The sequence below is a fragment of the Syngnathus scovelli genome, chromosome 2, assembly GCF_024217435.2.
Source record: "Syngnathus scovelli strain Florida chromosome 2, RoL_Ssco_1.2, whole genome shotgun sequence".
NCBI lineage: Eukaryota > Metazoa > Chordata > Actinopteri > Syngnathiformes > Syngnathidae > Syngnathus > Syngnathus scovelli.
The window spans coordinates 11,897,051-11,924,083 of NC_090848.1; the positions used below are offsets into that span (position 1 = coordinate 11,897,051).

General features: G+C 41.3%; 1 protein-coding gene across 1 annotated transcript; it reads right to left on the reverse strand.

Annotated features, from left to right (window-relative positions):
- Nucleotides 1-374: 374 nt before the first annotated feature.
- Nucleotides 375-27,006, reverse strand: adcy6a (adenylate cyclase 6a). The gene is made up of 24 exons (XM_049755552.2): nucleotides 26,799-27,006; nucleotides 24,022-24,274; nucleotides 23,001-23,931; nucleotides 10,877-11,026; nucleotides 10,330-10,451; nucleotides 9,670-9,781; nucleotides 8,860-8,987; nucleotides 8,629-8,787; nucleotides 8,400-8,541; nucleotides 7,888-8,016; nucleotides 7,780-7,808; nucleotides 7,554-7,701; nucleotides 7,363-7,460; nucleotides 6,574-6,661; nucleotides 6,373-6,489; nucleotides 6,132-6,290; nucleotides 5,828-6,003; nucleotides 5,554-5,580; nucleotides 5,437-5,466; nucleotides 5,218-5,350; nucleotides 4,343-4,606; nucleotides 4,070-4,274; nucleotides 3,853-3,977; nucleotides 375-3,010 (listed from the first exon to the last, which is right to left on the reverse strand). The coding sequence occupies exons 2-24, from the start codon at nucleotides 24,039-24,041 to the stop codon at nucleotides 2,882-2,884; spliced, it is 3,621 nt and encodes a 1,206-aa protein (XP_049611509.1). The 5' UTR covers nucleotides 24,042-24,274; nucleotides 26,799-27,006; the 3' UTR covers nucleotides 375-2,881.
- Between the last annotated feature and the right edge of the window lie 27 nt (nucleotides 27,007-27,033).

Below are 27,033 nucleotides of genomic sequence, written 5' to 3' on the forward strand. Positions count from 1 at the left end.
CAGCTTCTGTGCTTCCTGAGCAGCTTGCGGTGGCTCTTAAATACCTCTTACAAGATACTTGTAAAGCCACATATTAGCAAAAATAATATAACTTGTTAAAGATTGTCTGGAAAGTAAATGAAGTGTAGCAGTGGGGTGGGCAGTTCTTCAGTTTTGTGTTTTCACATTGCCACGGTTCAGTACAGTAAAAGCTGCCAAACCGGTAAATCACGTAGGGACTGTAACTGCTCATATAATGGACGGTCAAATACTGCACCTTTTATTGGTATATACAAATTCTTTAACCATTTAGTTATCTGGCCTAAAATGTCCTTACATTTCCCACCACTACATTTATGTAGCACTTATCAGTAAAAAAAAAAAACATACAAATGAGCCATTGATCCCTGTTTTAATTTTCTTTCTTCAAGGGGGAATTTTATTTTTCTCTTTGTCATAGTCCTCAACTCTTGTCATGTGGCGCAAAACACGCCCACTCCCACTCAGGAAAAACACAAATAAAACCAAACAAGTACGGAAGGTTATTTATCAGGCCTGAGCAAAAATACTGTTTCAGTTGTGTGGGGAGAATATTCTTCTCCTGCTTCCGCAAAACATCCCAAGAGTTAACAATGAACAGAAGTCCGTGAACAGCCAATACAAATAAATACATACGTACAATGCACATTTTTATAAACGCTTGTCCAATCTATTTGCTTCTATGACCCACTCTTTATTGGTCACACTTTAGTTGGTGTTCCCCATTACGTTGCTGTCTTCCGGCACTCGTGCAACACCTGATGAGCGACCAAGCGGGGACTGAAAGCACATGGCTGCACGAGCTGGCTTTAGTCCAAACTTTTTGTCGCCGTTGGTGTGGCAAAAGTCGAGTCAGGGCTTTCGCTTGTGGCCCAAAAAAATATATAAACATGGGCGATGAGCTGTTGCACGGAGAATATTCTCAACAAGCCCTTTTTCTTTTCTCTCCATCAGCAGTCCAGAAAGGGCCAGCAGGCACAGTTCCAATATAGTGTCATTCTAATAAATGTCTTATATTAACTTAAGGCAATCAAACTCAGCCGACAGCACAACTGTTTCTGAAGGACTGGGAAAATAATACGTGAACTGAAGAATTTTTATCCTGAAAGAAATATGTGCAGCCTCCAATCCCCCCCATCCACTCACCACATAGTGGTATAATACCATGAAATATAGGTATCTTCTGTTCTCTGCTAAGTCGTGGAAAGGAGACATCACTTCAAAGCCTGGCTGAGATTTACAATACTGCGGGAGTGTCATAAAAAAAAGAAAATAATCAAGAAGCACAGTGAATCCTTCAAAAATCTGTTCACTATATGTGAGCACACACCAGCCAGCAAGTTATGACTCGCCGTACATGATCGCACCAACGGCCAGCGGAAATACCGCGTCGTATATTAGGTCGGAAAAGCAAAATTCATTGGCTGCATGTTGAGCGGTTGCTTTCCGTGAGCTTGAGCTTTACCACTGGCGTTTAACAAGAAAGCGTGCTGGTCTTTGATCCTTTCACTGGAATGGAATCATCAGAATAAGCGTTATAATTAATCATCATCATCATAACATTAAGAATATACAAATGATGGATACAGAAGTGGTAGAAATTCCCCAAAGCAAAATGAACTGAAGATAGCACAATAAGACATGCTTCAAAGCGATTATGTTTGGCAAGAAAGCAGTTTTGCTGCAGAATAAAAACCTCACAGTGAAAATAGTTATGCCCCTCCAGGATTACAAAGCACAGTATTCAGTCAAAACAAGATATACTTCTTTCATTCTTCTCGTTTTTCAATCAGGCTGCGCCAAAATCCAAACTTCTCTCCCCGATTCCTTCGCGACTGCTCGCTAGCAAAGTTCCCGCGTTTGCATCAAAAATCAAACCTCCAAAAAAGGGGGAAAGAGGGGTTGACATAATCGGCTCCAACTCTGGAAAAAGCAACCAATGATGTTGTGAAACAGGAGCTTGAACCCGAAGCGGAAGCTACTTGCGCTCCTCAAAGAGCACAAATAAAAAATTGAAAATAGAGCCATCTTTAAAAACATCCTCCGTCATCTAAAGGTTGAGGGCACAATGATAATTTAGACTTAATGCGCTTTGCTGCCAGAAGGACAGACAAAAAATAAATACTTTTTTTTAAATATATTTTATGAAAACAATAAAGCAGTCTTTACCGCCAGCAGCTGGGCAAGAAGAAGAAAAGGTTCAGGCCGAGCAAACAGGCGGCGATCGTTGCTGACGTTTGCCAGAACATATCACAAAACATGTCTTGCCTTGCTTTTAGTAAATACTTTAGTCTTTGGTCAATATAGTCCTCCTCATTTTATCGTTATATTCATACACAAATATGCATGTACGTACACACTTATTATCGTGTGGTAAACTGGATATTTGTGCACGCACTTTATGTAGTCACACTTTTTCATAAAGGACCTTTTGCACGATACATTTGAAATTGAAATAAATAATTGATCCGGAACTAAAATACTATAGTACCTCTTCTTAATTCATGTAAAAACCAAAACAAAGTAAAAGAATGTAGCCTTATGTACAGCATCACATCTTCTTTTTGACACAGGCTAAAAGGCGTTGATTTTAAATAAACAGACTTTGCATCTTTCAAGAAGCCCGACAGAGGCTCGACATGAGAAAGTAAAACGGCTGTCCTTTGAGTTGTGCCGCGAAGGCTGTCACGTGAGACATTTTTTTCCTCTTTTCAAGGACATGTTTTGTCGTACACTTTCCCCCTCCTGGCTTGGGATTCAAGTGATGGCGTTTGTGGTTGGTTCAGCCATTTGCTCACCCAGTGAGTGCTCACTCAGCGGTGCTGTGTCCCTGCAGTATAGCAACCTGCTGTTGCCGTGGCTGCTAACTGTTGGGTGGCCCGTCATTGAGGAAGTAGGTTGTCATTTCCCCTTTACCTTTGACCTTAACCACCCCGCGACACTCCAGCACATAGCCTTTACTTGCCAGCACCTGGTGGAGGTCTGTTGTTACCTGAGAACGGCACAAGACAAGACATGAAGCTGAAGCTTTTGTCAACTTTAAATGAACTTTTGTTCATTATTGTGTTAGATAGATGATGAAAATGTTGGCCGTCAATGTCTCGTGGAATTCACATTAGCATCAAAGCTACTAGCTGCCTTTTTCATGGTCCGACTTTATTATTGTTGCATGCAAAAAGGCTCGTTGTTCAAATGAAGTAACTGTTAAAAACTTGCTTTGCTAAGCATTTGTTTTAAATTGTCCCATTAAAAGTGTTTCTAGACAATCAATTACAGTTTGCCGCTATGCACAAGGTACATTTAGGGAATTAAAAATTATATTAGAAATGTCTCTAAGATAGTACTGTGATGTCATGATAATACGGCAATATTGAAATATTTATATTATTATATAATAATAATATTTACTATTTACTGACTATAATATTTCCCTCATAGCGTTAATGTTGACGTCACACTTTTTCTGTTTTAACACTATATTTACGATCGAATATTATAAACTATTGACGGACAGAAATCCAAACACTAACACCAATCCTACGGGGAGTGCGCCCTCTGTTGGGGGTATGAGGTACAGCAACCCCTCCCACTCATTTTCAATGTGGAGAACGTCTTTTGTCTTTTTCAACTTTTGAACCCAATGGCCTAAACACTCAGACCCAACGTCGACTTCCTCATGTTGAGGATCCTCTTGAAAATTAACAAGTTTCTCCTCAAATATAGAGCTTGATTAGCAAAATTGCTAGATGTTTTGGGCCTTGTCCTCATTCACGTCAGATCTGGGCTAAAGCCAATCCAGAGTGAGGAGATGACAAGCAGAGGAATGCAACCAACCTGTATGCAGTCCGGAACACCTGTGCTGTCCATCCGGCTGGCCACATTGACAGTGTTTCCCCAAATGTCATATTGAGGCTTCCGTGCACCAATGACTCCTGCTACCACTGGTCCAATGTTCAGACCTGGATATTGAAGAGGGAAAAAAGGAGTGCACAACCCATTTTTTGCTATGTTGGAGAGAGAGAAAAAAAAAAGACACATCTCATCTCGTTACCTATCTTCATCTGGAAGTTGTTGAAGGAATGCTCATTGATGTATTTCATCTGCTCCCTCAGTCTCATGGCGTAGTCGGCCAGAGCTGTAATGTGGGTTCGACCTTCTTTGTCATAGGTGGAGTCATTGAGGCCGGAGGCGGCCATGTAGGTGGAGCCAATGGTCTTGATCTTCTCCAGCTGCCTGTATTTCTCCTCACTGATAATCTGCCAATAAACGACCCACAAAAGAGGTGAAATCTGTCGTGTCAGTGCAGCCTCGCCGATATTCGTACCTCATCAAAGTCAGCGATGATCTCATTGAGCAGACGTAGACACTCTACCCCCTCATTGTTGGCCTCCAGTTCTACGTAGAACTCTGAGAAATTGCTTATGGATGCAAACATGACGGCCACGCACTCGCAGGATTGGTAGTAGAGCTCATCGTTCCGCCGCTCACGTGCCAAGAAGTGAGCAGCTACGTCTTTAGGCAGAATATTGTGGAGGAGGCGACGGTTGTAGGCTTGGAGTTCCTCCATCTCCTCCTTTTCTTCAGTGGCCTGAAAGGGAAGGTTCTTTATTAGTGACATTTATTTGGAATGTTTCTGGTTCGCGTGTTTTGAGCACGCTTGCAAAACTAATCTGTCATGTCAATAGTGTGTGGTGAAATAAAAACAAATCTGTCATGTCAACAGTGTGTGGTGAAATAAAAACAAATTAAAGCTAACATCAGGACCCCCCATACCCATCAGGGACATGGGATAAATTTGCCAGGCGGAGGACTAGATGTGAGTACTTTGGGCTTGAAGGAAATCAGAACATCAGGACCACCTATGATTCTCAAGGGTGGGACCTTCATCACACAAAAACATTTTGTCCAGTTCTGACTTTGTGGGGCCAAGCTTTTACGTTCTTTGAGGAATCAACAAATATAAGTGTCTATTAGCTACGTGTGGTTCTAGTTTTGTTCCAGTGGGACAAAATGTCTGGGACACGTTAATCTAAGAAAGAACACAAAAACTGGCCTCAAATTACCATAAAATGATCATTTCAACCTAGAAGTGTCTGAATTAATTTATTCATTGATAACCAATCAATTATCAAATTAACTGACATCTATTAAAGTTCTTAAAGTTTTAGCATGGCGCCCTCTTGTGGGCACAGAAGATACCTGTAATTTCCACAGGAAGTCGAGGCGTGCAGTCGATTCGACCTGCTGCGCGTGCAGGTACAGTGCCAGTACAAAGACTGTGAGGATCACTGGCGTCATGACCCTCAGGGACACTTTGGTCACAACAAATGGGCTGCAAAGAGGACGGACGACATGTAAGAAGGCGGGAAATTAAGCTGACAATTGATAGAAATGCAAAATGGAGCTGAGGCATCTCACCACTGGTTTGTAGTTTCATTGAAACTGGACCTAATTTACAAACACAAGGAAATTAGGTCTTGAATAGTTTTAAGAAAAAAAGTACAATTTCATTAATATTAGAATGTTATTGCTTACCACTGAGTATTTGTTTCATTTAGATCACTACAATGACAAGAGAAAAACAATATTAAAAATCCGAAAAAATGATATCTTCTACGAGAAATGAGTGACTTGCAAGAAGTTCTTGGTTGACGTGCATAGTACCGGTAATCCCACCACTACCCGCATTGAGTTTTAAAATGAATGAATTTTGCCTTGAACCATGAAAATGAAATTTGAGGAACAATTGGAACAACATAATGAAAGCCCATCCTGGTCTTCCCAGGAGAGGCCCTCATGTGGCACTTACATGGCATTGGAGGTGACAAAGAGGTCTGCATTGTCGAACAGTGCTACTTGTGGCCACTCGACCAGCAGCAGGAATGTGAGCTGGATGAACAGCATCAGAGCCAACTTGCCAATGCTGCTGATCTGCAGGAACACTGAGCAGGCCAGCAGCGTCAGCAGCACACTGTAGCTGAAGTACTGCCGCAAACAGAAGAGCATCTTCAACTACGGAGCTCGCAAATGCAAATGTGACATTTGCTCACTCGCTAGAACCAAAGCGGTTAATTGGAGGTGCACGACGGACTCGCCATGGAGTCACCGCTCACCTCGGGAAAGGGGCAGGAGGGGCCTTGACTGGGACAGATCTCCAGACCTCCTTCAACAGACACATTCAATCGGCGGATCACACAGGGCGTCACCATGGCTGCAGATGTGTTGGACTTCTCCGCAACACACTCCACTAAGCTCTTGGTGTCACATGCAAACTATAACAAAGCCAAAGACAAATGCTTCCAGTGCCGTTTAATTTATTGTGTGTGTGTGTGTGGGAAGCGATTTGGATCGTACCATGTTGACGAAGGCAGAAATGAAGACGAGGATAATTGTGAACACTCCAACTAGAGTGCTGTTGGTGCGAGACTGGACAATCTTCTTTGAAACTGTCTGCATTGCAGCAGGAAAGAGCTGTGGGACAAACCAAAGGAATCGTGTCACCTCAAATCCACAGTGGAGAAAAATTGCCTTTTTATTTTTTACAAGCTCGTCTACCTTAATGCAAGAATATATGGCACAGATGAAAAGGATGTTGGCCAGGATGATGAAGATACTGATGTAAATTCCCAGCATGACCGGAGTGCTGCAAGAACAAGAAGAGTTTGAGAAACATTGAGGATTATTTCTCTGCTTATTTACTCAACAGTGGAGAAGACACATTCATCGTTTCATTGCATCACACGCATCATTAAAGTGAAGGCCACCATTTAATTATGATTATTATTGTGAAAGCTGTCAATCATCTTGAGTTATTCGACAAACACCACTCAAACATTTGTATTTGATTTGCCTAAAAAAAATGGTGTCAATTAAATGTTAGTCATAAAAGTACTATGTTCTCTTGCTGGTACAAATTGTGTGAAGGGGGATAAATGTTCTGGCAGCAGTACAGTGTGTGTAAAGAGTGACATTTGTGGAGGCGAGACAGTTTTTTTTAGACTCACTCCCTCACTCTGCAGTCTGTGTACATTTCGTCAATAGAAAGTCTACCATATCAAACAAATATGGGTTTAGTTTCCTTTTGAAGAAAAAAAAAAAGAAATTGATAACTAATGTCAAGAAAAATATTTTTTGTAAACCTGGACTAAGATGGATGGGAGTGCAGTTAAATTATACTGTACTGAAAGTTTATTTTAGGATGTTTCCTCTTGGCCTCAATTCCCTATACTCCATTGCGCCTCTCTGAGTTAAGTGCATGGAATTAAACAAGGCTAGAGATTTATTTATTTTTTCTTTCCAGAATTAACATATATTATACATTCGGAGTATGCGTAAACTACTCACTGTGGAAAAATAACAATCTGTATGAAGGATATGAAGCAAAATACTAGTAGCGTGCAAGCCACGTAGCCACCAAAACGATCATCCACTTTCTTGGAATACTGAAAAAGTGAAGAGAAAAAAAAAAGGTAAGCGGAGGTGAGCTTTATACAGCATCCGGTGATGTTTAAAAAAAAAAAAAAATCGTCTCAGACCTTCTTTTCCAAACTCGAGGTTTGAAAGGTGAGTAGGAACTTTTTAACATGGTCTTTTCTTAGCTGGTCGATGCTGCGAGCATCAATAGCGCGTCCCAGGAATTCATCCACCTCGTCCTCCGGGTTCATTGTCTCTTGAACACAGCGGCTGAAAAAGGAACAGATGGTAAGAAGAAGAAGAAAAAAGAATGCAAACAGTTCATCACGTGTTTGTAAGACGTCTTACTTGTCTTTACTGGAGGTTTCATCAATGCCCTGAAGAAGACAAAGACGGTACTTCAGAAACCATAAGACATCTGTCCTAGCTCTGTCCACACTGTTGGTGGAAACTCACCATTTGTCTGAATACTTTCGAGTCTTTGGTCCTGGAGAAAGTTCTGTCAGGGACCCAGCGTGGCATCAGTCCCTCGTTGGAGTTGGCTCTCGTCCTCTGCATCTTAGCCATCATCGCCTTTTCTTCCTTCTGTTCCGAGAAAAAAACATGAGGGCTTTACCAACTGCTCTCATGCTGAGAGCAGCGCAAGAGATAATTGTCATAAGTGTTTCTCAGTTCAAGATCCAAACTTTTTTTTTGGGCATCTTCTTACTGACTTGTTCTAGTATCTCATTGACTTAGGAAGTGATGCTTGTCTTTTTATGGTAAAAGCTTGTTGGAACAATACTAATGAGAAAGAAGTCGGAATTTTCTTCTTCCCGCTCCTTTGTAGCCGTTACTCTTTATCGTTCTTGCATTTCCTTATTAATTACGATATAAAATAAGGATTGAGATTGTTTATCTCATTGTGTATTATTGTAAAATGCTAAAATAAATGCTGACATGTTAAAAAAAAAAAAATCCTCATTGACCCGCTTTTGGCTGCAACCGAGCACCAGGAAGGTCTCGATGCTGTTCTCCTTCAGGTAAGCGTTCCGCTCGCCTCCGAAGCCTGGCTCCACTTCGTAATCTCCATTGAGATATTGCAGGGTGGCCTTGGTGATGTGGATCCGTCTAAATGGCGACATAAGGATCAGGTATCCCATAATAACCGAACTTGAGTCCACGCTTGCTGTCAAAAGGTGTGCGAATTCTGCCCACCCTGCTTTGCCTCCCGCTTCCATGTGATTGGCCAGCGTAACGTCGTTTGACCATACGTCAAACTGCCACTTCCGGAGTCCCAGAACGCCGCAGTGGACGCGGCCGCTGTGTATGCCGACACGCATGTTGACGTTGACTCCCGTTACCTCGCGCACTAACCTGAAGACACAATGGTGTGATATTTCCCCACTGCAAGACAAACAAAGTGTTTCATTTTGTCGTTCTACTCACGAGATGGCCTCGATCATGTCCACGCCCATCTCGACGCAGCAGTGGGCATGGTCCGCACGGGGTTCGGGGAGCCCAGACACACAGTAGTAACAATCACCCAAAATTTTAATACGCAGACAGTGGTTCTCCTGAAGAAGTGATGGGGCACAATAGAAGAAACAAAATTTACTCAGAAGCATCTACCTGCTTTACTTTCTTTTTTTAATCACAAAAATGTGCGTCATCTGTTTTTTTTTTTTTTTTTTTATCATTTATAATTTCAAACTGTTGATATTATTTTTAAAATACTATGTACATACACAATGTAATACAATATTTGGCAAAATGCAGAATTTTAACCCAAGTCTTGTATTAAATTTTACGACATTATGCAGGAGTATCTAATGCTACATTTGTGAGGTAATAAAATAAATATTTCTTGTTATACTATGTTAATGAACATTATAATGGAGAAGATGATAAGATCATAATTACTTTTTACACTTGGGGCTGTCTTCACAGCCTATTGGAAGCCTATTGCATTTTCATGCAGCATAACAGCGAAATGCTGCTCCACCATGTTTGAGTTGAACTCACTAGTTGACCCCAGTCTGCAGACCTCAGAGCCCGACTGGGTTTATAATCCGTAAGCATTTCTTGAATGTATTCAAGACATACCCCTTTTGATGATTTATAGAGCAGTAGTATAATTTTAAAATCTAAAAGGTGCAAATAAAATCAGTTTGCTTTCCATTACATCTATTTATTACCTCAAACTATCCCTTGACAAAAACATGTGTCAAAATAAGACAGGTGAGTGCGGAGCATTACCGAGGCTAGTTTGTCGAAGCGGGCAAAGAGCTCATTGAGTGTCATGACCAATTCCTGAGCCGTGCACTGGGAGGCCAGGCTGGTAAAACCCTCAATGTCGGCAAAGAGAATACTGAGAAGGACACAAGCAAGAGTTTTATTGATAACATTTTGCTTTGGTGAGTAGCAAAACATCCAACCATCCATGTAGCACGAGTGTTTCTACTCTAACATCACTTTAGTCAGCCACATACTAGCTTGGACTATTGAGGGTGAAAATCAAATCACATCCAATCAATGCACATGACAGAATTACATTTCAGGATGAAGAATAAGTTTGTTTCAGATAGTAAATTTGCTCCTTGTGTTGGCTGAGTGCTGTAATTGAATGTGCGCCGAGGTTCTTAATCTTTGGGGATTATCTTTCCTTGGCTGCTGGTGATTAAGTATTCCCTCACTAGTGTTAATTAGGCTGCACTCCACCAAGCCACACTAACCTGTGTCTGACTGTGTGTGTGTGTGTGTGTGTATATGCGAATACTATGTTGTGACCTTGTTATTCATCATCGTTATCCACATGCTGCAGCTAACACCATCATACATGAAACCACCAGAGTGGAAATTTTAAATCGATTGAGTAAAATGAGATTAAAGTGTGTGACATTGTGTGTCCAGACTGACCTGACATTGTCGTGTTTCTGGATATAGATCTTATGAAACATCATGTCTTCCTTCTTGGCGTTGATGTCAGCCTTCATCTCCATGGCAACATGCCTTGGCAGCACTGAGAGCAACAGACGTTCCTGGGAAACATGCAAAAAAAAAAAAAAGAAAAAAGCAGAGTGCATCACTTTCTAGCTGTCTATGATCTACAGTATGAGTGTGTCGCAAGATTAAGAGAGTTAATTCATAGTTTAAAAGTGTGCAAAGACGCAATGCAGTAAAAGTGTGAATGCAGTAGAATGAAAATAACCTCGCTTGAATTTTACCTGATATTTACAAGGTCGTTTTGTACTTGATCAAAAGAATGGAGTATTCAAGAATAAAGCATTCAACATCCAGGGATGAATAGGCTTGAGTGTACAATGGCAGGTTTTGAGTAGTTGACTTTTGATAGTTGTTCAACATTTATAAAAAAAAAGAAGAAATGAAGAAAAGAAGAAATGCTGAACCACAATAAGATGATGAAGAAAGGAAATGTCACACGTTCCCGCCAATGTTATAGTACCTGTTGCTGATTCTCCCTCTGCAGATGCAGTCTGGCCTGGATGTATCCTCGAGTTTCTTGGAAGGCCTGTCTCTGGGAAACCTCAGCAGGGTAGTGGGTGCAGATTCCAATGATGTTGGTGCACAGGAAAATAAGGACGTTTGCACTCACCTATCAAGAAGAGTGTGGTTGGAGGATTATGTTTGAAAAACATTGTGAAAGAGTGCAGTTGCATTTTTTTTCTAAGCTGTTGGGAGGGATTCCGAACATTTACACCAGAGGTAATTTACCAAATATTATGCTGTCATTAATTATTTTCCCACATAACATGGAACAAAACATTAACTGGTGACACATTTACCCTGCTCTAAATTTGTAATCTTGTTTTTTTTAGGTTACGCCCATTTGAAATTGTAACTTATTCCTGTTTTTATTATGTCTTCAATGTCTTTAACATTCATTCATACCTGCATAGGCTTTCTACATGTAACTGTAAAAAGTCTGATCATTTGCAGTCCATAATAAATAAAGTCGACAAAGACATATTCAACTTTTTTTTGGTGGGATTTAGTTAATTCCATAAAAAAAAAAAACACGTTGTGTGACAAAAACAAACGGTGAAAATATGGTGCCGTCTGTGATATTATGTGGCCTGGTGTTCAAGTTTCCATTTCATCGTGGGAATTGCTATTGACCCGTCCGTCACTTCCTTTAAACATCTTCATGTTTGCCGTGTGAACGTGACATTTGGACACTGATAAAGCGGAGGGGGGTGTCGGGGGCTTTGGGGGCTGGACGCCAAGGAAGCAAGATGGAGAAAATACATCCTGTATCAAACATTAAAAAGAAGAGCAGCTACATTGGACTGGATTGTGTCAACTGAAAGGGAAAGTGGAAACAGGCCAGAATCCGACTATTCTTTCGTAGGAAAATAAACACTATTGTGATTTGAAAAGGTTTCACACTGACATCTCCTGGGTAGAGAGGGGAACACACAAAGGCTAAAAGCGCTACACACGTACGCAAATAAAGATGAAAACAGATCTTATTATAAATACTTGTAGAATAATCAAGAGGAGTTCCTCTACTGTAAACACCCGCACCACCTAAAAAAAAAAAATAGTCAGCTTTCTAGTACCCGATAATGAATAGAATAATAATTATAGTTAAAATACGAACGTAGTCATGACAAAACCATGACTTTGGTTTTAGTTTGAAAAGTATAGTGATTACTGTAAGCCACAGTTGAAAGATTCACTTAAATTTGGGGATTTTTTGTTATTTGTTTTATTTTTCGACATTATAATGTAGGAAATGAAAAATGCACTGAATGAATCAATTAAAACGTATTGTCCATGTAAATTAAATAAAACTCTACTTCAATACATTTTTAAAACATTAACATATAATTGTACTTAAAAGTTAAATATAACTGAACTGTACTTAAAACATATATTAATATATTTTTTATTGTATTTTATGTCTTCAGTGTTGTAATAAAGGACACAGGTGAGAATGAATGGTACCAAAAATGGATGATGAATAATCTGTCAAACCCTCATTAGCAAAATAGCCATAATATTTTTTTTTTAAAAAAGGTCAAAATTTGGACAAATCATTCGTGGTTTTACATGTAAGGAAGACTACAACTTTTGTTAAACAAACATTCTAGCCAAACAGGATGACATTTTATATTACCTTGCGAAGAAAAGGTATCACAAGACAAACACTGTAAAATAAAGTTGACTCCATGCAACAGCTAGTGGAGAAGGGCATGGGGTAAAAAAAAAAAAAAAAAAAAAAAAAAAAAAAAAAAAAAAAACGAACATAAATGATGAAGTTGAAGATATCAAGTGGCAATAAGCAGGATGAGGAAGGAAGAAGACAGAAAAAAAGAAGTGTGCGAGTGAGTGATATCTGCAGCGGACAGATTTAGGCCACGGTGACATGAGGCAGATGGCCCCGGGCGCTCACTTCTGTTTACATTTCACTTGCTATTCAAGCAAAAAACCAGCCAGGACACCAAAAGCGCTGCATGATGTTTGTCTGCAGCGACAGGTAAGTTGGTCTTAAAGTGCACAGGTAAAGACTTGAAAAAAAATGTTTTCCTTCTGATAGGCTAAGCGCTATTTGATGCGATGAGATTCACCCCACATGTTTCTCATGTGCCGTGTGCTAATTGCTTGCTTTTCTCAAGAGGCTAAGGGCTTGTGCGTTTGCAGAGTACACAGGAAGCTCTCGTGTTTACGCAACAGCACTCCACCTCTTCAGGAGCTTAGCAGCGTTTACCTGCTACTTGTCTCTGCGAGTGCTGCGGCACCTGTGCACCTGCGCTCACACATCACTTTGGGCCGATACCATTTTAATCACGCCGCTTACCCATTACCGTCGTCACGCAGCACCGTTTGGGTTATGTTTATTTCACAAGGTGAAAATAGATCAGTAATGACATAGTTCCATGTTGCGATGGCAGACGTTATTTCCAGCCGGCTGACCAGTCAGGACAGGACCACATCCTAATCCCCACATATCAAAATGGCATTATGTAAGAGATGTTCTCATCTACATAAAAAGGACAAGCAGCATAGATAAAATATAGATTAAAATGTTGTTGTTGTTTTTTTTTTTTTTCATAAAAAGCCTCCATCATATTAGGCAATGACTCAATAAATGATCAACTGATTACAAAGTGAAAATATTGAAAATACAACATAATTGTATTTAATTTGTTGTTATTGTTGTACTGCCACAAGTTCCGGCCTGACACACTTTTGGCACTTGCAGTTGAAATGCAATCAATCAATCAATCAATCAATCAATCAATCAATCAATCAATCAATCAATCAATCAATCAATCAATCAATCAATCAATCAATCAATCAATCCATGTTTTAGAAAATGGAAAAAAAATAAAAAATATATTGGTACATAGGAAAAACATTAACGGTGCTCATAAAAAATAAAAAATAAAAAAAACATTCCTGCTAATGCTGATCAGAGGACGGAAGATAAGAAGTTGAATGTCTCTCCATTCAAAATACATCTCTGGGGTGAACATCCCAATAAATGAAGCTGCAGGATGTGCACGCTGCATCTAATAAAACACTTCCTTTTGTTGCATCCGCGAGGATAAATCCATCACATGGTTTATCTTAGTAGACCTGCTCTACGTCTCCTGCGATGTCCCTTTTCGAAGCGGCGCTCACACAGCAGAGTCATTAAAGATCTCCACAGCATGAGCGAGGGGGGCCACGGTGCTGATTTCAAGTGCAATTCTCATTCGCTCCATGCGTGCGTATTTTTCGCAGTCCTGCGCGAGGTTCTGCACAGTGTTGGTCCGAGACTCACACCCACGAAAACTGTGAATTGTCATCCAGGCTGCGCAGCTTTCACTTAGCAACTATCACCCACATTCCACGGCTTTCCTCTAAAGAGCCGCAGCACCCCCACCTGGGTTCAGGGCCGGTGGGACCATCCAAGGAGAAAAGGCCACTGATGACTCGCATGGGCTCATTAGACCAGCATTCCACACTGCCTGCTTATAAATGTTGGCACTGCTTTTCCACTTGGCTGAAAACAAATGTTTCCCATGATGTTACCGTAGCCACCATCAGTCATTAGCACCATCACAAGAATTTTGCCTTCCACTTTGGATGCAAATTGAGTTGTCCGATACCACTTTTCTCAAATCGATACTGCCAAAAAAAAAAACTCACCAAGCAATAAACTGACAATCGATTAATCACCTAGCTCTTGTCTACTTTCTCTGATTTTTTTGGAGACCACAAATTAAATCAAATCATGTTGCATTAGCTTTTCAAATTCAAGCTTAAATGCAACTTGTCCAGTCATAACTTTGTCCGTATTGTGTGAGCCCCTTAAGCGATTAACTCAAGTAGTGTGTCAGAATTTCAAATCAACACATCAAAAATCAAACTCTGTAGAGGATGACAAACTTTAGCAAATTAGCAACCACGTTTTAGAAAAAACATCAGAGAAAAAGTGTCCAATGCAGCCAAAGTGTAAAAGCAGTGATGTCTCCACTGAATCTCCAATCATATAAGGGAGTTTTTAATATTGTTTGTCATTTGTAAGCTCCACAAAAAGACAATTCTCATAAAAAAATTTAAGCAAAGTGAAACGAAGCTAGTACAATTTTCCTGGTAAACCAACTCTGGCTAATCTTGCTGGACTTTGAATTCACTTGAATACAATATAGAGCAGCACAGAGCTGAAAACAATGGCTTAGTTGGAAATGAGTTCAACACTGCTTGATTTGAGATGGGAACTCTTGCAGACTTGGGAAATTCAGTGCCAAAATTCACAGATTAATTGACAGCAAATCGATTTTTATATTAATCGACTGATATTTCAATAATCAGTAATCCTTTAGAGCCATTATTAACCAAAGATTGTCCCAAATCATCTGATTTCAGGCTTCAAAACTAATTTCTCTGATTTCTAAAGTCCAAGAAAGCTGACTTTCCTTTTGGGTTTAATCAAAACACGACATTGCAAACATCTGCTTTTATTTTGGGATTTGGAAAACAATGACCATCAATCCAATCATTCTTGTGTGATATTGCATCATTGTTGTTTAGTTGTTTTTTTTTTTTTGAAATCAGTAAAATAATACCAAATAATTGGTTAATATACAGTAATCAGGGGGAAAAACATTTTTTTAAATACACTCTAACCCAAATCAGCATATCCGGTTATTCGATTAATCGACAGAATAATTGAGTCCAAAACTATTGGATAGTGACAGCCCTATTGATATGTAAAAAATGTGTGAAGCAATCAGAACTTTGACTTTCTTACCAGATGCTTTTGAGAAGCATCTGGAACTCTTTTGAACATCTGTGTTAGATCAGGCCCTGTATACCACACCACAGAAGCCCAAACACAATGACAGCGCTCCAACCTGGCTTGAGCAGGTTGCAACTTATCTTTGCTTGAGAGGTTAGTTAATTCAATATCCTTTCATTTCATTCATTGGATTCCCCACCTCCTCCCCATGCACACTTGTGTCACATGATCCTTGGTGAGCACACTGAGTGTGCCAAGCATCTGCCGGGTTTGTGTACGCAGCCCCGGCCTCGTGTCTACAAGCGGCGCTCGCTAAGCCTTATCACAAATGACCAGAACCGCACTCGATAACAAGCCAGGCCCCGCCTTCACACTGACTCTGCAGCTGCAGGGTGTTTGTGCCTGCTTCAGCCGCAAAAAGTTGGGGTAAAAAATTATGACTTAGAAATCCAAAAATGTATCATTAAAATTTTCAAAAGATGTTCCAACTATAGTATTTAGTTGTGCTTTAATTTGACTGTGCGTGTGTTTAGTTTAGTTTTGCATTGCATGTTTTGAAAGCAACTATTCTGTTAATAAATTATCAAAATGTGTTTTATATTCACATCATTCTCCTTGTTTTTTTTTCCTTTCCTTCCTTGGGACATGGGAAACATTATGAAACCTTGGCAAAATGCTCAAGAATACTTTACAGATGCTTATAGTAAATACCGGTACAGCGAGTGAGTAATTTAAATTGACATACAGTGTTCTTCAACTTGCAATCAGATCGGTGACGGGTATATTTAAAGTCGCTGATTGGTGATCAGCTCTAAAAATTACTCGTCACACAACAATTTCTTGTCTTTAACACATAAAGCGCATCCGTGGATTCATTCAACATTATACACAAATACAGTGGCTGTGAAAATATATATTTTTAACAATAGAAGCAATAATTACCAAAGGTTTAACAAAATACTCTTGTCTATTGTTATACATTTAGTTCAGTTCAAAAGTCTTGAGCCATATCTTGATTTGTTGTTTTAGCTATGTAGCAATGAGCATTTATGATTAGCATATCACTCAATTGAGCAGATCTGGGCAAAGTACACCGCAAGTTGGCAAAATCTTGTTCCTTTTTAAATGAGAATCTGTCCTTCTCAGCTATGCTTCTGTATATTTGAGCAGGGACATGCTGAGGGTCCTGGTGGTGCCAAAGTCTTCACCACATATTTCACTTGGCAATCATGCCGGTGTGACTTCTGTGGAGAGAGTGTGACTACTAAAGTGTTCTGTCACTGGACTTGCCAATGTGCTTTCATTTAAAGAACTGCAAAATATACTGGAAAAAGACCTAAAAAGCCTGATCAAACAAAAAGCTTGAGAAAGGATTTCAGGTCAAGAAAACTTGCATTTTGAAGGTTTGCACGGCAATGAGGTTAAAACACGTGCCTACCAAAGATAAGCTTCAACTAACATCCAGTGTGTGGTTCTGTCTCTTGACTCCTGACAACCCCTACTCATATGACCCATGTTTAATTATGGACCGTCTCATTACGACAACAGTGGGGGTAGCAAAACAGCAGACAAGCTCAGAGCCCTCCCTCGCACGTTTTTGGCCTTCTGTATTCAAAGTGAAAAGCGGGAATATGTTTGGAAAATAGAATTCATTAACTCATTTGTTTGTCTTTTTTTTCCTGGAAGGGGTGGAAATGACAATAACCAAACTGCACACCAGTCGAATGAACTGGGTCTCGGCAGCTTGAGTCATACCTGTTTCCATGGCAACCGCTGGACCAACAGAGCACAAGCGCAGAGGGAGACACTTAGCAATGCTGTTTATTCCCCATCATTCTCAGAAGTGATGCTGAACTGGTACTTCATTTCCAGACTACTTATTGGCTCACTGACTAGCAGCCATGGTATGTGTGTGAAATGTGCGTGTGTCTATAAATGTAAATATATATATATACGTCGTAGTAGTTGTAGTCGAGACCTCTTATGTCGTCTGCTGCACTATAATCTCTCTAAGTTAAGACAAGCTGTGATGTGATTTGCATCAGCAGCAAAGATCATAGTTGTGAGCCATGTGTACCCGTGAAAGGTCTCCTAGTTAAAATGCTGTTGCCACGTTAAACGCACAAATTATTTATCAAGCAGCCAGTGGAGGAATTGCATGCGGAGACTGTCAGATTCTTGCTGAGTCCTCCCGCCCACCTTAGAAGCTTATTGTACAGCTGTAGCTTTGCACAGGTGATCACAGATAGACACTTGCTCCGCTGGGATCTGCTAAGACTCCCATCTTGATGCATAATGCACACGGGGACATTTTCACACCACTTGCACCTGTGAGGCTGTGAACAGCTGATGGGATTGAGAAAGTGTAACGTTTCATTTTAAAAGTTTCATCATTCGAGTCGGCTTTTTAAAAACTAAGCATACGACGTTGTGGAGAGTTTTTTTTTGCAGACATATTTTGTAAGGAGACTGATAACCGATATTTGGAGATTTGCAGTAAAAGGGATAATATTGCTGTCAATTTTTAATAGCACAAGGTTGACACTTAACTTTGTTCAAATTTCTTGAAACATATTAAGCAGCTTTTCACAATTCTAACTTGTCAGTGATTAATAAAACTCAAACTACATCTGCCATTCCTGAGTCTTCCACTACGTGAGCATTAAAATTAAAATTAAAGCTCACAATAGAATTCAACATTAATCAAGCTCTATCTTATCACTGTTGTCACTGTTATCAGATGTTTTCATTCAGCACATGTAGAATACAGTGATCCCTCGCTACTTCGCGTTTCGTTTATCGCGGCTTCACTACATCACGGATTTTTGTCCAAATTAAAAAAACATTTAAAAGTCAAAATAAAACTTCTAAATTGAAGAAACTTGTATAACTTTTAGGACAATGTAGTATTGCTCCAAATGTTCGTTTACATTCCTTCGCGAATTAGCATTTTTCCGCTAACTAGTTAGCCTGCCCAGTACTTCTTGTCGGTGACGGTACTTCACGGATTTCACATTATCGCAAGTGGTTTTTAGAACCAATTATCCGTGATAAATGAGGGATTACTGTAATACAATAATCCACATCACATTAAGATATCAGATTGCAAGTGTGCAATTGCTGACTTGCACATTCCCATTCTGATAGCAATAAGATATCATTTGTCGCCCCCATATTTACGAGCAGACTCTTAGAAACATTGCGTATCTTGTCCCAAAGTCTATTAGACTCGTGGAATGATGTCCCCCAAGCAGGGCGGGAGTCTTCATCAATGAAGCCAATACTACATATCTTGACACAAAGTCAACAAAAGTCTAGCTAAACCTGTTTTGTAATTTGTAACACATTGATCTGTTGTTTTTTACATGGGCAAGACTAGGCCAAGAATGACATGCAAGACATGCACACAGAGGGTTAAACAGACATAAATGGGATTGTGGCCAAAAAGTAAAACCACATTTGTAATTGCGACGACCGAGGGATTTTAATATCCATTAAACATGGAAGGAGAATCAACGAAAGAGAAAAATATCCAACGTAAAAATGACCCATCCCACAAGACACTTTTTTGGAACTGACCCATGTGTGCTTTGTGTGTAAAGACAAAAAAGGGGAAGAGAGTGACTTGCCTGTTCCTCTAACAAAAAAAAAAGTTCCATGTGACCCAACGGTTAGCTTGAAATGCCAATGACTTTGTTTCTTTGTTTTTAGCAAATCTCTCAGGCTCTTTTCATCAACAGCAGCTTTGTGACAAAGCATCCATTGTTTTGCGCTACAAAACAAACACAGGCTACAGGAAAATATTGTTTATCAAATGAAGCACCCACTAAAATTTTCTGATTCTTGGAAATAAGTTTGCAATACGAGCTTTTCCGACTAAGAAGCTTTTCCAAACGGCATACTAATTGTGAATCACAGAAATAACGTTAGAAGCAAATGTCACCTCACCTGTTCTTGAAAATAACCGAATTGAATCATGTCCAAGAATTCGAGCCTCAGATACTCCCGTGAAAAGATAAGATTCACATTTGCCTTGTGTGTGTGAATTAACCAAATTATATTTCTTGGTTCCAAATAGTGCACCACAATGATTCATTCTAGGTCCTCTTTGGAATCTAAATATTAACCGAGTACTCCAATTCTCGTTAAAAAACAGAATCTTAACTCATATCTCTACACATAGCCATGTTGTTTTTCAACTGTAATATGTGTGTGTGTGTGTGTGTGTAGTACAGTACGTGCTGGGTGTGTATGAACTGCACAACACTGGCTAATTTGTTTCAGATGTGAAGACTGAGGATCCGAAAAACGAGCAGAATGATGAACTCAATACGTCATTGTTACAAGTGGGTGCATGTTTGGTCGATTATATGCATGTGCAAGCCTCTCAAGTAAAACAAAGAGGGTTAAACTCGCCAAAAGTAGCCAAAGCCGATATAGGTCATCAGTAAATGGGTTTGACTGTTGACAGGAATTTACGAGGTTCCATTTCAAGAGCCAACCTTGTAATACCAGTCATCAATGTAAAAAATTAAAAATCATGTCACATTATTTCCAACAGTCAGTTAACACGTAAACAGCCAGTCTAATAGATTTGGATGAAATTCGCAAGAGGGATTGAGTATGGCTAAAGGAACACATTTTGTTTGTAATTCAGACTAAACTTTTTTTTTTTAATCAGATGAAGCATTCCTTGAGCTATTAATGCCCCAACCCCACAGGTGGATTTCGGAGGCCACTGCCCCTTCGGCCCTCAACTTTGCACGCCACTGCCTCAGAGGTACAGTAATCCCTCGTTTATCGCGGATAATTGGTTCCACCAACCATCCACGATAAGTGAAATCCGCGAAGTACGGTCACCAACTAGAAGTACTCGGCAGGCTATTGATTTAGCGGAAATATGCTAATTCGCAATCGTGCTAACATGCGAAAACGGACTTCTAAAGGAATGTAAACGAACATTTGGAGCAATACTACATTGTCCTAAAGGTTAGACACATGTTTCCTCAATTTAGAAGTTTTATTTTGACTTTTAAATGTTTTTTTAATTTTGAAAAAAAATCTGCAATGTAGTGAAGCCGCGACAAACGAAACGCGAAGTAGCGAGGGATCACTGTATTGTTCAAATACGCTAGCTAAAAAAAATCAACTTTTATAACTGTAATGAAATTCTGACATTACGTGACAGAAATATTCCAGACTTGATCCTCGATAAAAATACCATTCTGTATTAATACGACGCTTTTTTCATTTGTTATAATACATGGTTGTCATTGCATGACGCAAAGTTTGCATCAGCATAACCGCACTTCTGAATCACAACATTAACAAAGCTTTCCTTCTTAGAAGTCCTTTTGTTTTAAAGTGCAGAAAGCAAAAAAAGAAGAAAAATGAGGTATCTGGAACCATCACCACTGACAGAAACAAACCCAGTGGGGTTAATGAGTAAGTGGAGAAAGAGGAAATACACCCAAGTGAGAAGCGGTGATTAATGACACTGTAAAACTGTGCCTCATCGGACACAGGCGGCATCGCTGAGCCGCAGTTATCTCACAGCATTCATTCTCTTAACGAAGGCAAACATTGTTGAAGGGGTTGATGGATTGCACTAGCGTATATTGTGTGCCGGATGTGTACCCTCTAATTGCAGCGTTCCCACGAATGCGCTTCACGTGGCTTTCCTTCATTTAAAGACTGCCAAACATCACAGTTAAGATGGATATTCATTTCTTTTTATAGCTATAAAAGTAGGGATGGGCAACTACCACGACCAGCCTTATTTCAGCATATTGGGTAGTTGCGAGTTGAGGATTCGTACTGGTATCAGTTTGAAAGAAACAAGTGGTATTGAAAATCCACGACAGATCCATCGTACTGTAACCCCCAACCCAGCTTCTCTCGTCCTCACCATGAGCCTTCCTATTGGGGAAATGCACAAAGCAACTCTTGTGTGTGGACACAGAGACCTGAGTGACCCTGCTTAATATCATAGTACTCTCCCACTGGCAAGCACAGAGCCGTCCAGCCGAGGCAGCTTCACTCGGCCGGCTGACCTTCAGCGAGCCCCCGGGCCCTTGGCGTGACGCACAAACAACACGCTGTCCGAACAAAGCCACTCAGTCCGTGTCAGTTCGCGGATGTGACGTGGTGATAAACATGGAAGACATTTTGCAACAATGTCTCTTCACACAATATTAGCCCATAATAAATATTGTGGTCAGATTTGAAACCGACAAATACATATGTATGTTATGTGCATGTATAAATCAATTTAGGGCTACAACTATCAGTTTTGATTATTTTGTTGATTTGATTTTTTTACAAGTGTTTTAATTTCTAACCCTTACTCAGAAAACTGATTTTATTGCAAAAAATATACAAAATTTTATTTACTTAGGATTCTATTAGAGATTTGGTCTGTAGGAGACAAAATAGGCAAAAATGTTGATTACTGCTCTCCAAAGTAGATTTAGCACGGTGCCAAATGTCTGATTCTGCAAAAATAATAACACCAATATTATGTCTGATTTAATAGAGGACTACATAAGTCTGAGAATATATACTGCTGAAAGGCTAAAATTCCGAGGAGGATAAAATTCCGATTAATTGATTAATAAACAATATTAAAATAATTATTGATTTAATAATTTATTAGTTGTCAATTAAACGCCACACCTCTATGTATGTATTTTAAAATAAATAAATAAACAAATTAATAAATTAATGTTTTTAATCTCACTCTGAATGTTGTGAAAATCCTAGTTTGATGCCAGAGTTATACAATATTTCATTTTTAACAAGAAATTGATCCTCCTATAGATGATTTGTTGTTCTTGAGACTCAATCAACAGCTCCTCTGCTGGTTACAGCCAAGTAGTACACTTCATTTAGTCGCAAAATAAGCAGTTCGGATGATGAATGAATGAATGGTTCAAAATGTTATGAGTAAGCAATTAATTCCACACAATTGGTGGATTTCTTTATCATTTAAGCACTTGATTGATTGCACTACACATCCCTGTAAATTTTCCACTTGAAATGGCAGGGTGACATCAAATGTGCTGCTGAGTCAATATTGGACTACTATAGTAGCTTAAATGTCCTCCCAGTTTGTTCCTCTTTGTTTTGTGTGCTCTAAGTTCAAATGTTTTTCATTTTTCACACGTGCTCTGAAACATTTCACTCCCAACACCTTAGTATGGAAGGTCTTGAAGAACAACCGAGGAACTTGAAAAAATATCTCCAACTGTCAACCTATTTTGTGTCCTGTTTACCACGCGCCAACCAAGATGAGCAAAGCAAGCAGCGTAACCAGTCGAGTGTGAAGCTTTCTTACCTGTTTCCAAAGGAATTTGTCCTCCTGGTTGATCTGCCAGGTGGTGACCACGTGTATGATGGACAGGACAGCTCCGCTCAGCACCGCCGCCCTCATCCTCACAGGCAAGAGGGTGTAGATGATGTAGATGAAAAACACAGACCACCAGATGCCCTCTGATGCGCTGCGGGGTGCCACCATGAGCACCCCAAACACTTGGACTGACACCAAGACGCCAATGACCAGGTAACTGACCATCCACATGTAGTCCTGATGGAAGCCGTTACGGTTGCACACCACCATGAGAGCCATGAAAAGCGCCATTGCCACCGACAAGGCGGACGAATAGGCCACGTGAGGGGCGGCGTGGACACAGTGGAAGGTCAGCATGATCCCGCACACAATCACGAGGACCCCCATCAACATGGTCAAAGAGCTCTGGTTGAGCCTGAAGAAGTATCGCTGGTAAAGGCGCTCCAGTTTGCGGGACTGGAACTTTTTCGATTGGAATACCCGCACCACCCTGAGCCAGCAGTCGGCAGCTGTCACCACGCCGTTGGCGCCGTCGTCTCCTATGTCGCCACCTCCTCCGTTGCACCCGCCTTTCCGGCTCTTCAGCTCCCCGTCCTCAAAGTCCAAGTCCACGGATTTCAGCCCCACCCCTTCCCTAAGTGGCACGGCTCTCTTTCCGTAGTGGTCCTCCTGCCATCCGCAACGGGCGCCAAAGTTGCCCCCGCCCCCCATGGCCCCCGCCATCCCTCCACGGTGAGGCTGGTGGAGGGGGGCCCCGGAGGGAGGCTCCATAGCATCTGGATCCCGCAGACAGCTCATGTAACGTGGGTTGCAGAGAGATGAGCCTCCCCTCCGTTTGGACTTCTTGCCATTGCGCTCCCCCCACGCGGTCTTACGGTCATCCACTCTGGCGACTAGGAAACCACTGAACCAGGACATTCTGTTCCAACAGAGTGAGTGACACAAACAGGTCAAAATGTGGACAAATGCGGACATCTCCAGGTCATGCTGGAGTGCTTTGGCATCTCACCTGTTGGGGTTCTGGTACATGTCCCCGCCCTTTCCTTGGCAGCCGGCTCACTCATTTATACAAAGTTTCGAAGGGGTGAGTGGGTTCTCGGAGCCACGCTACAGGGCTGAGAGTGACCGGATGGGGCCAGGATGTGTGCCACAAAGCTGCGGGGGTCGATGCCCGGTGACGAGACGGGTGACAATCAAAGCACAGAGGTTTGCGAAAGGACCGTTCCCTGCTGTCAAGTCTACCTCCACGGTTTTCTCAGGGTCTAAAGGACACATTGAAATATAGTACACAAACAGAGACAAAGAGTTACTCAAACATGTGACTGGCTACGACTTTACATGATTAGGATTATTTCAAGGATATCTGATCAGCAATCTGATCAGAAAATGGACCAATCTATCAATCCAGTCAAACAATTTATTTACTGTACTGCTGACCCCCACTGAGCATCATATCATCAGATTTATGTTTACATTTGGAGCTGTCTCAGTGTTTCTCGAGGAGGCAATCGGTTTACTATTTTGGGCATAACTTGCTAAAACACTTAAGGCACAGCGAGTTATTTCATATTTTTCTACACCATTTGTACTGTTAAAGAAAATTTGTTTCAATCATTTTTCATGTTCATTTTTGGAAAAAAAATACTAAATGGATGATTTGTTCTATACCAAGGGTGTCAAACTCATCTGAGGGCCATTGTGACTGTCAAGCCAAATAAATGTATGAGCACCTCATATCATATACAGTAAAAGCTACAAAACAAACTGACAAATCACTCGTTTTCAAATCGGACGAGTAAAAACTGGTCAAATATTTAAAAAAAAGATATTATTATAGGTAAAGACAATTTGCAATTTGAGTAATGAATGACACACGAATTCAATTCACAATTTGTCTTCGCGGGCCACATAAAATGATGTGGCAGGCCGTATCTGGCCCCTGGGCCTTGAGTTTGACACCAGTGCTCTATATATTAGAGATGAACCAACACAATTGTCATCCCTTGCAAAATAAGGCACTCCTTTTGGTAATGCACTTTGAAAGAACTTTGCACTTGTAGTTTATTATCAAAACTGATGATAAAGAATGAGTGAGTAATAAAAACAGATAAATGCCACTGTACAACAGGACTCTGTCAAGATGAATATCACAATCAGAGATAATATTCACCATGGCAAAGCTGGATATGAGGGCCCTGCCGCACATCCTTAAAATCACAAAACGCTCCAGAGTCCACGTCGACTTTCAATGCCATATTTTCTGTTACTTGTTTAGATGTTCAATAAACATACAAACAAATGAAAATCTCAATTCTTCATTCGCATAGCAAAGATGTTCCCCATCAACGACTCATTGTGGTTTTCATCTGAGCCCCAATCAAGCACAAGGGGGAATGCAAAGTTCTCACAGAAAATGTCAAAGTATTTCATGGATACAATTTTTGTAAATTTGCCATTTAAAATGTGTGTATCGTGAGTTTGTGTCGTCCTATTTCTGCAGTAGGCGCAGTGGGTCCACTTTGCACTGCCATAGAAAACATCCGTCGTTTTAGCACCTGGATTACTGATGATATCAGGCCTGCAGACCTGCATTTTGAACCAGGGGGGAGCATGCTGTGTTGATGAAGCAAAAATAGCATTTCCTCGCTACATCTTGCCTGCCTGCCTGCCTGCCTGCCTGCGCCTTCTCTGGCACGTCCAAGCTCCCCCTCCGCCGCCTCCTCCTCCTCCATCGACCAGATTCAAGGAGACACCCCCTCCTCCTTTCCACCCTCGCCGGCTTCGTCCCTCCTCTCCCCTGCACAAGGTCGACCGGCGTGGACCCACACGCGTCGCGGTGGTCGCTGTGAGCACGGAGGTCGCTCGGGAGGTGGGCGGGGTGGGTTATAAGAGAGGGCGTGGGGCTGACTATCCCACAGGGGCCATTTTTAACCGGACTGCCGCTACATTGGCGCTAACTCTCATACCCCCCTACACACACAAAAACAAAGTCATTCATCAAGCAGTTTTTCGACGTGATGCCCAAACCGGGCTGCGCATCTTTTGCTCTCGTCCAGATGTTACAACAACAAAAAATCACGCGATCTACGGGGAAATAAATGTTTCATTCTGCCCGAGTCAAATAGGAATGATGTGATGTAAATGGAAGAGGGAAAAAGGCCACGCGCAGGCCGTGTTGTGCGGGACCGCATTCAAACAGCGTAGGCTTCTTGTTACATAACAGCGTGGCCTATGTGACAACCATAGCGGGGACCATTCGTCCAGCGGGCCAGTGGACCGACACAGACACGCCGCGCGCAGCCATTTAGCCTTTTCTATCCAAGCGCATCCTCGAAATCGTTTCTTACCAGCGACACGTACATGCAAATGCTACCTGCACATTCCTCAGCATCAATTCGTTCTTGATCGTCTACAAACTGCACTGGAAGCGACGTCCAGTGTGTGTGTGTGTGTGCGTGTGTGTGTTGGGGGAGTTTTATTCAAATACATCTGTAGCCGCGCGTCTATGATGAGTGACAACAAGAAACACAACAGCCCGAACGTCCACACAGAGACCGCGGGTTCTTATCGTCTGAGTGCAAAACACGCACCAGCCGCGTCTCCTTTGCCAACAAGCAGCAGCAGAATGGCGGCCTCCAGCTATGTCATTCACTCCACTTTGACGGAGGGTCGCCAAGCGGTTCCGTGCAACAGCTTCGGGATCGTGTGTTTGACATGTACTGCACATGTCGGTTTGTCATTGTGTGAGCAAGCGACAGCTGACATGGGAGTAAGACGCGGACTCACCGTGATCATCTCCGCGACCGCAGCGGACAAGCCAATTCGGAGTCGGAGGGAGCGTTCAGGGTGGAGGACCATTGGTGGGGCTAGCTGTCCACGGACGGTGCCGCTGAAGTGGTCACCCTGTGTTTCGCCTCCTGGAATCGTCTTGCTCCACTCCCTTGCATCTCCTCCCCCCTGACCCTCTCGGGCTCCGAGCACCACTGTCAAGGCGAGGGAGACAACACGAAGGAGACGAACC

Coding starts and splice junctions, on each gene's coding strand:
- adcy6a (XM_049755552.2), bottom strand. CDS start 24,041: ATGTACCAGAACCCCAACAG. Junction 7,809..7,887: donor CGAAAGTATTCAGACAAATG/GTGAGTTTCCAC, acceptor TGTCTTCTTCAG/GGCATTGATGAAACCTCCAG. Junction 4,607..5,217: donor ACTTCCTGTGGAAATTACAG/GTATCTTCTGTG, acceptor CTTCCCTTTCAG/GCCACTGAAGAAAAGGAGGA.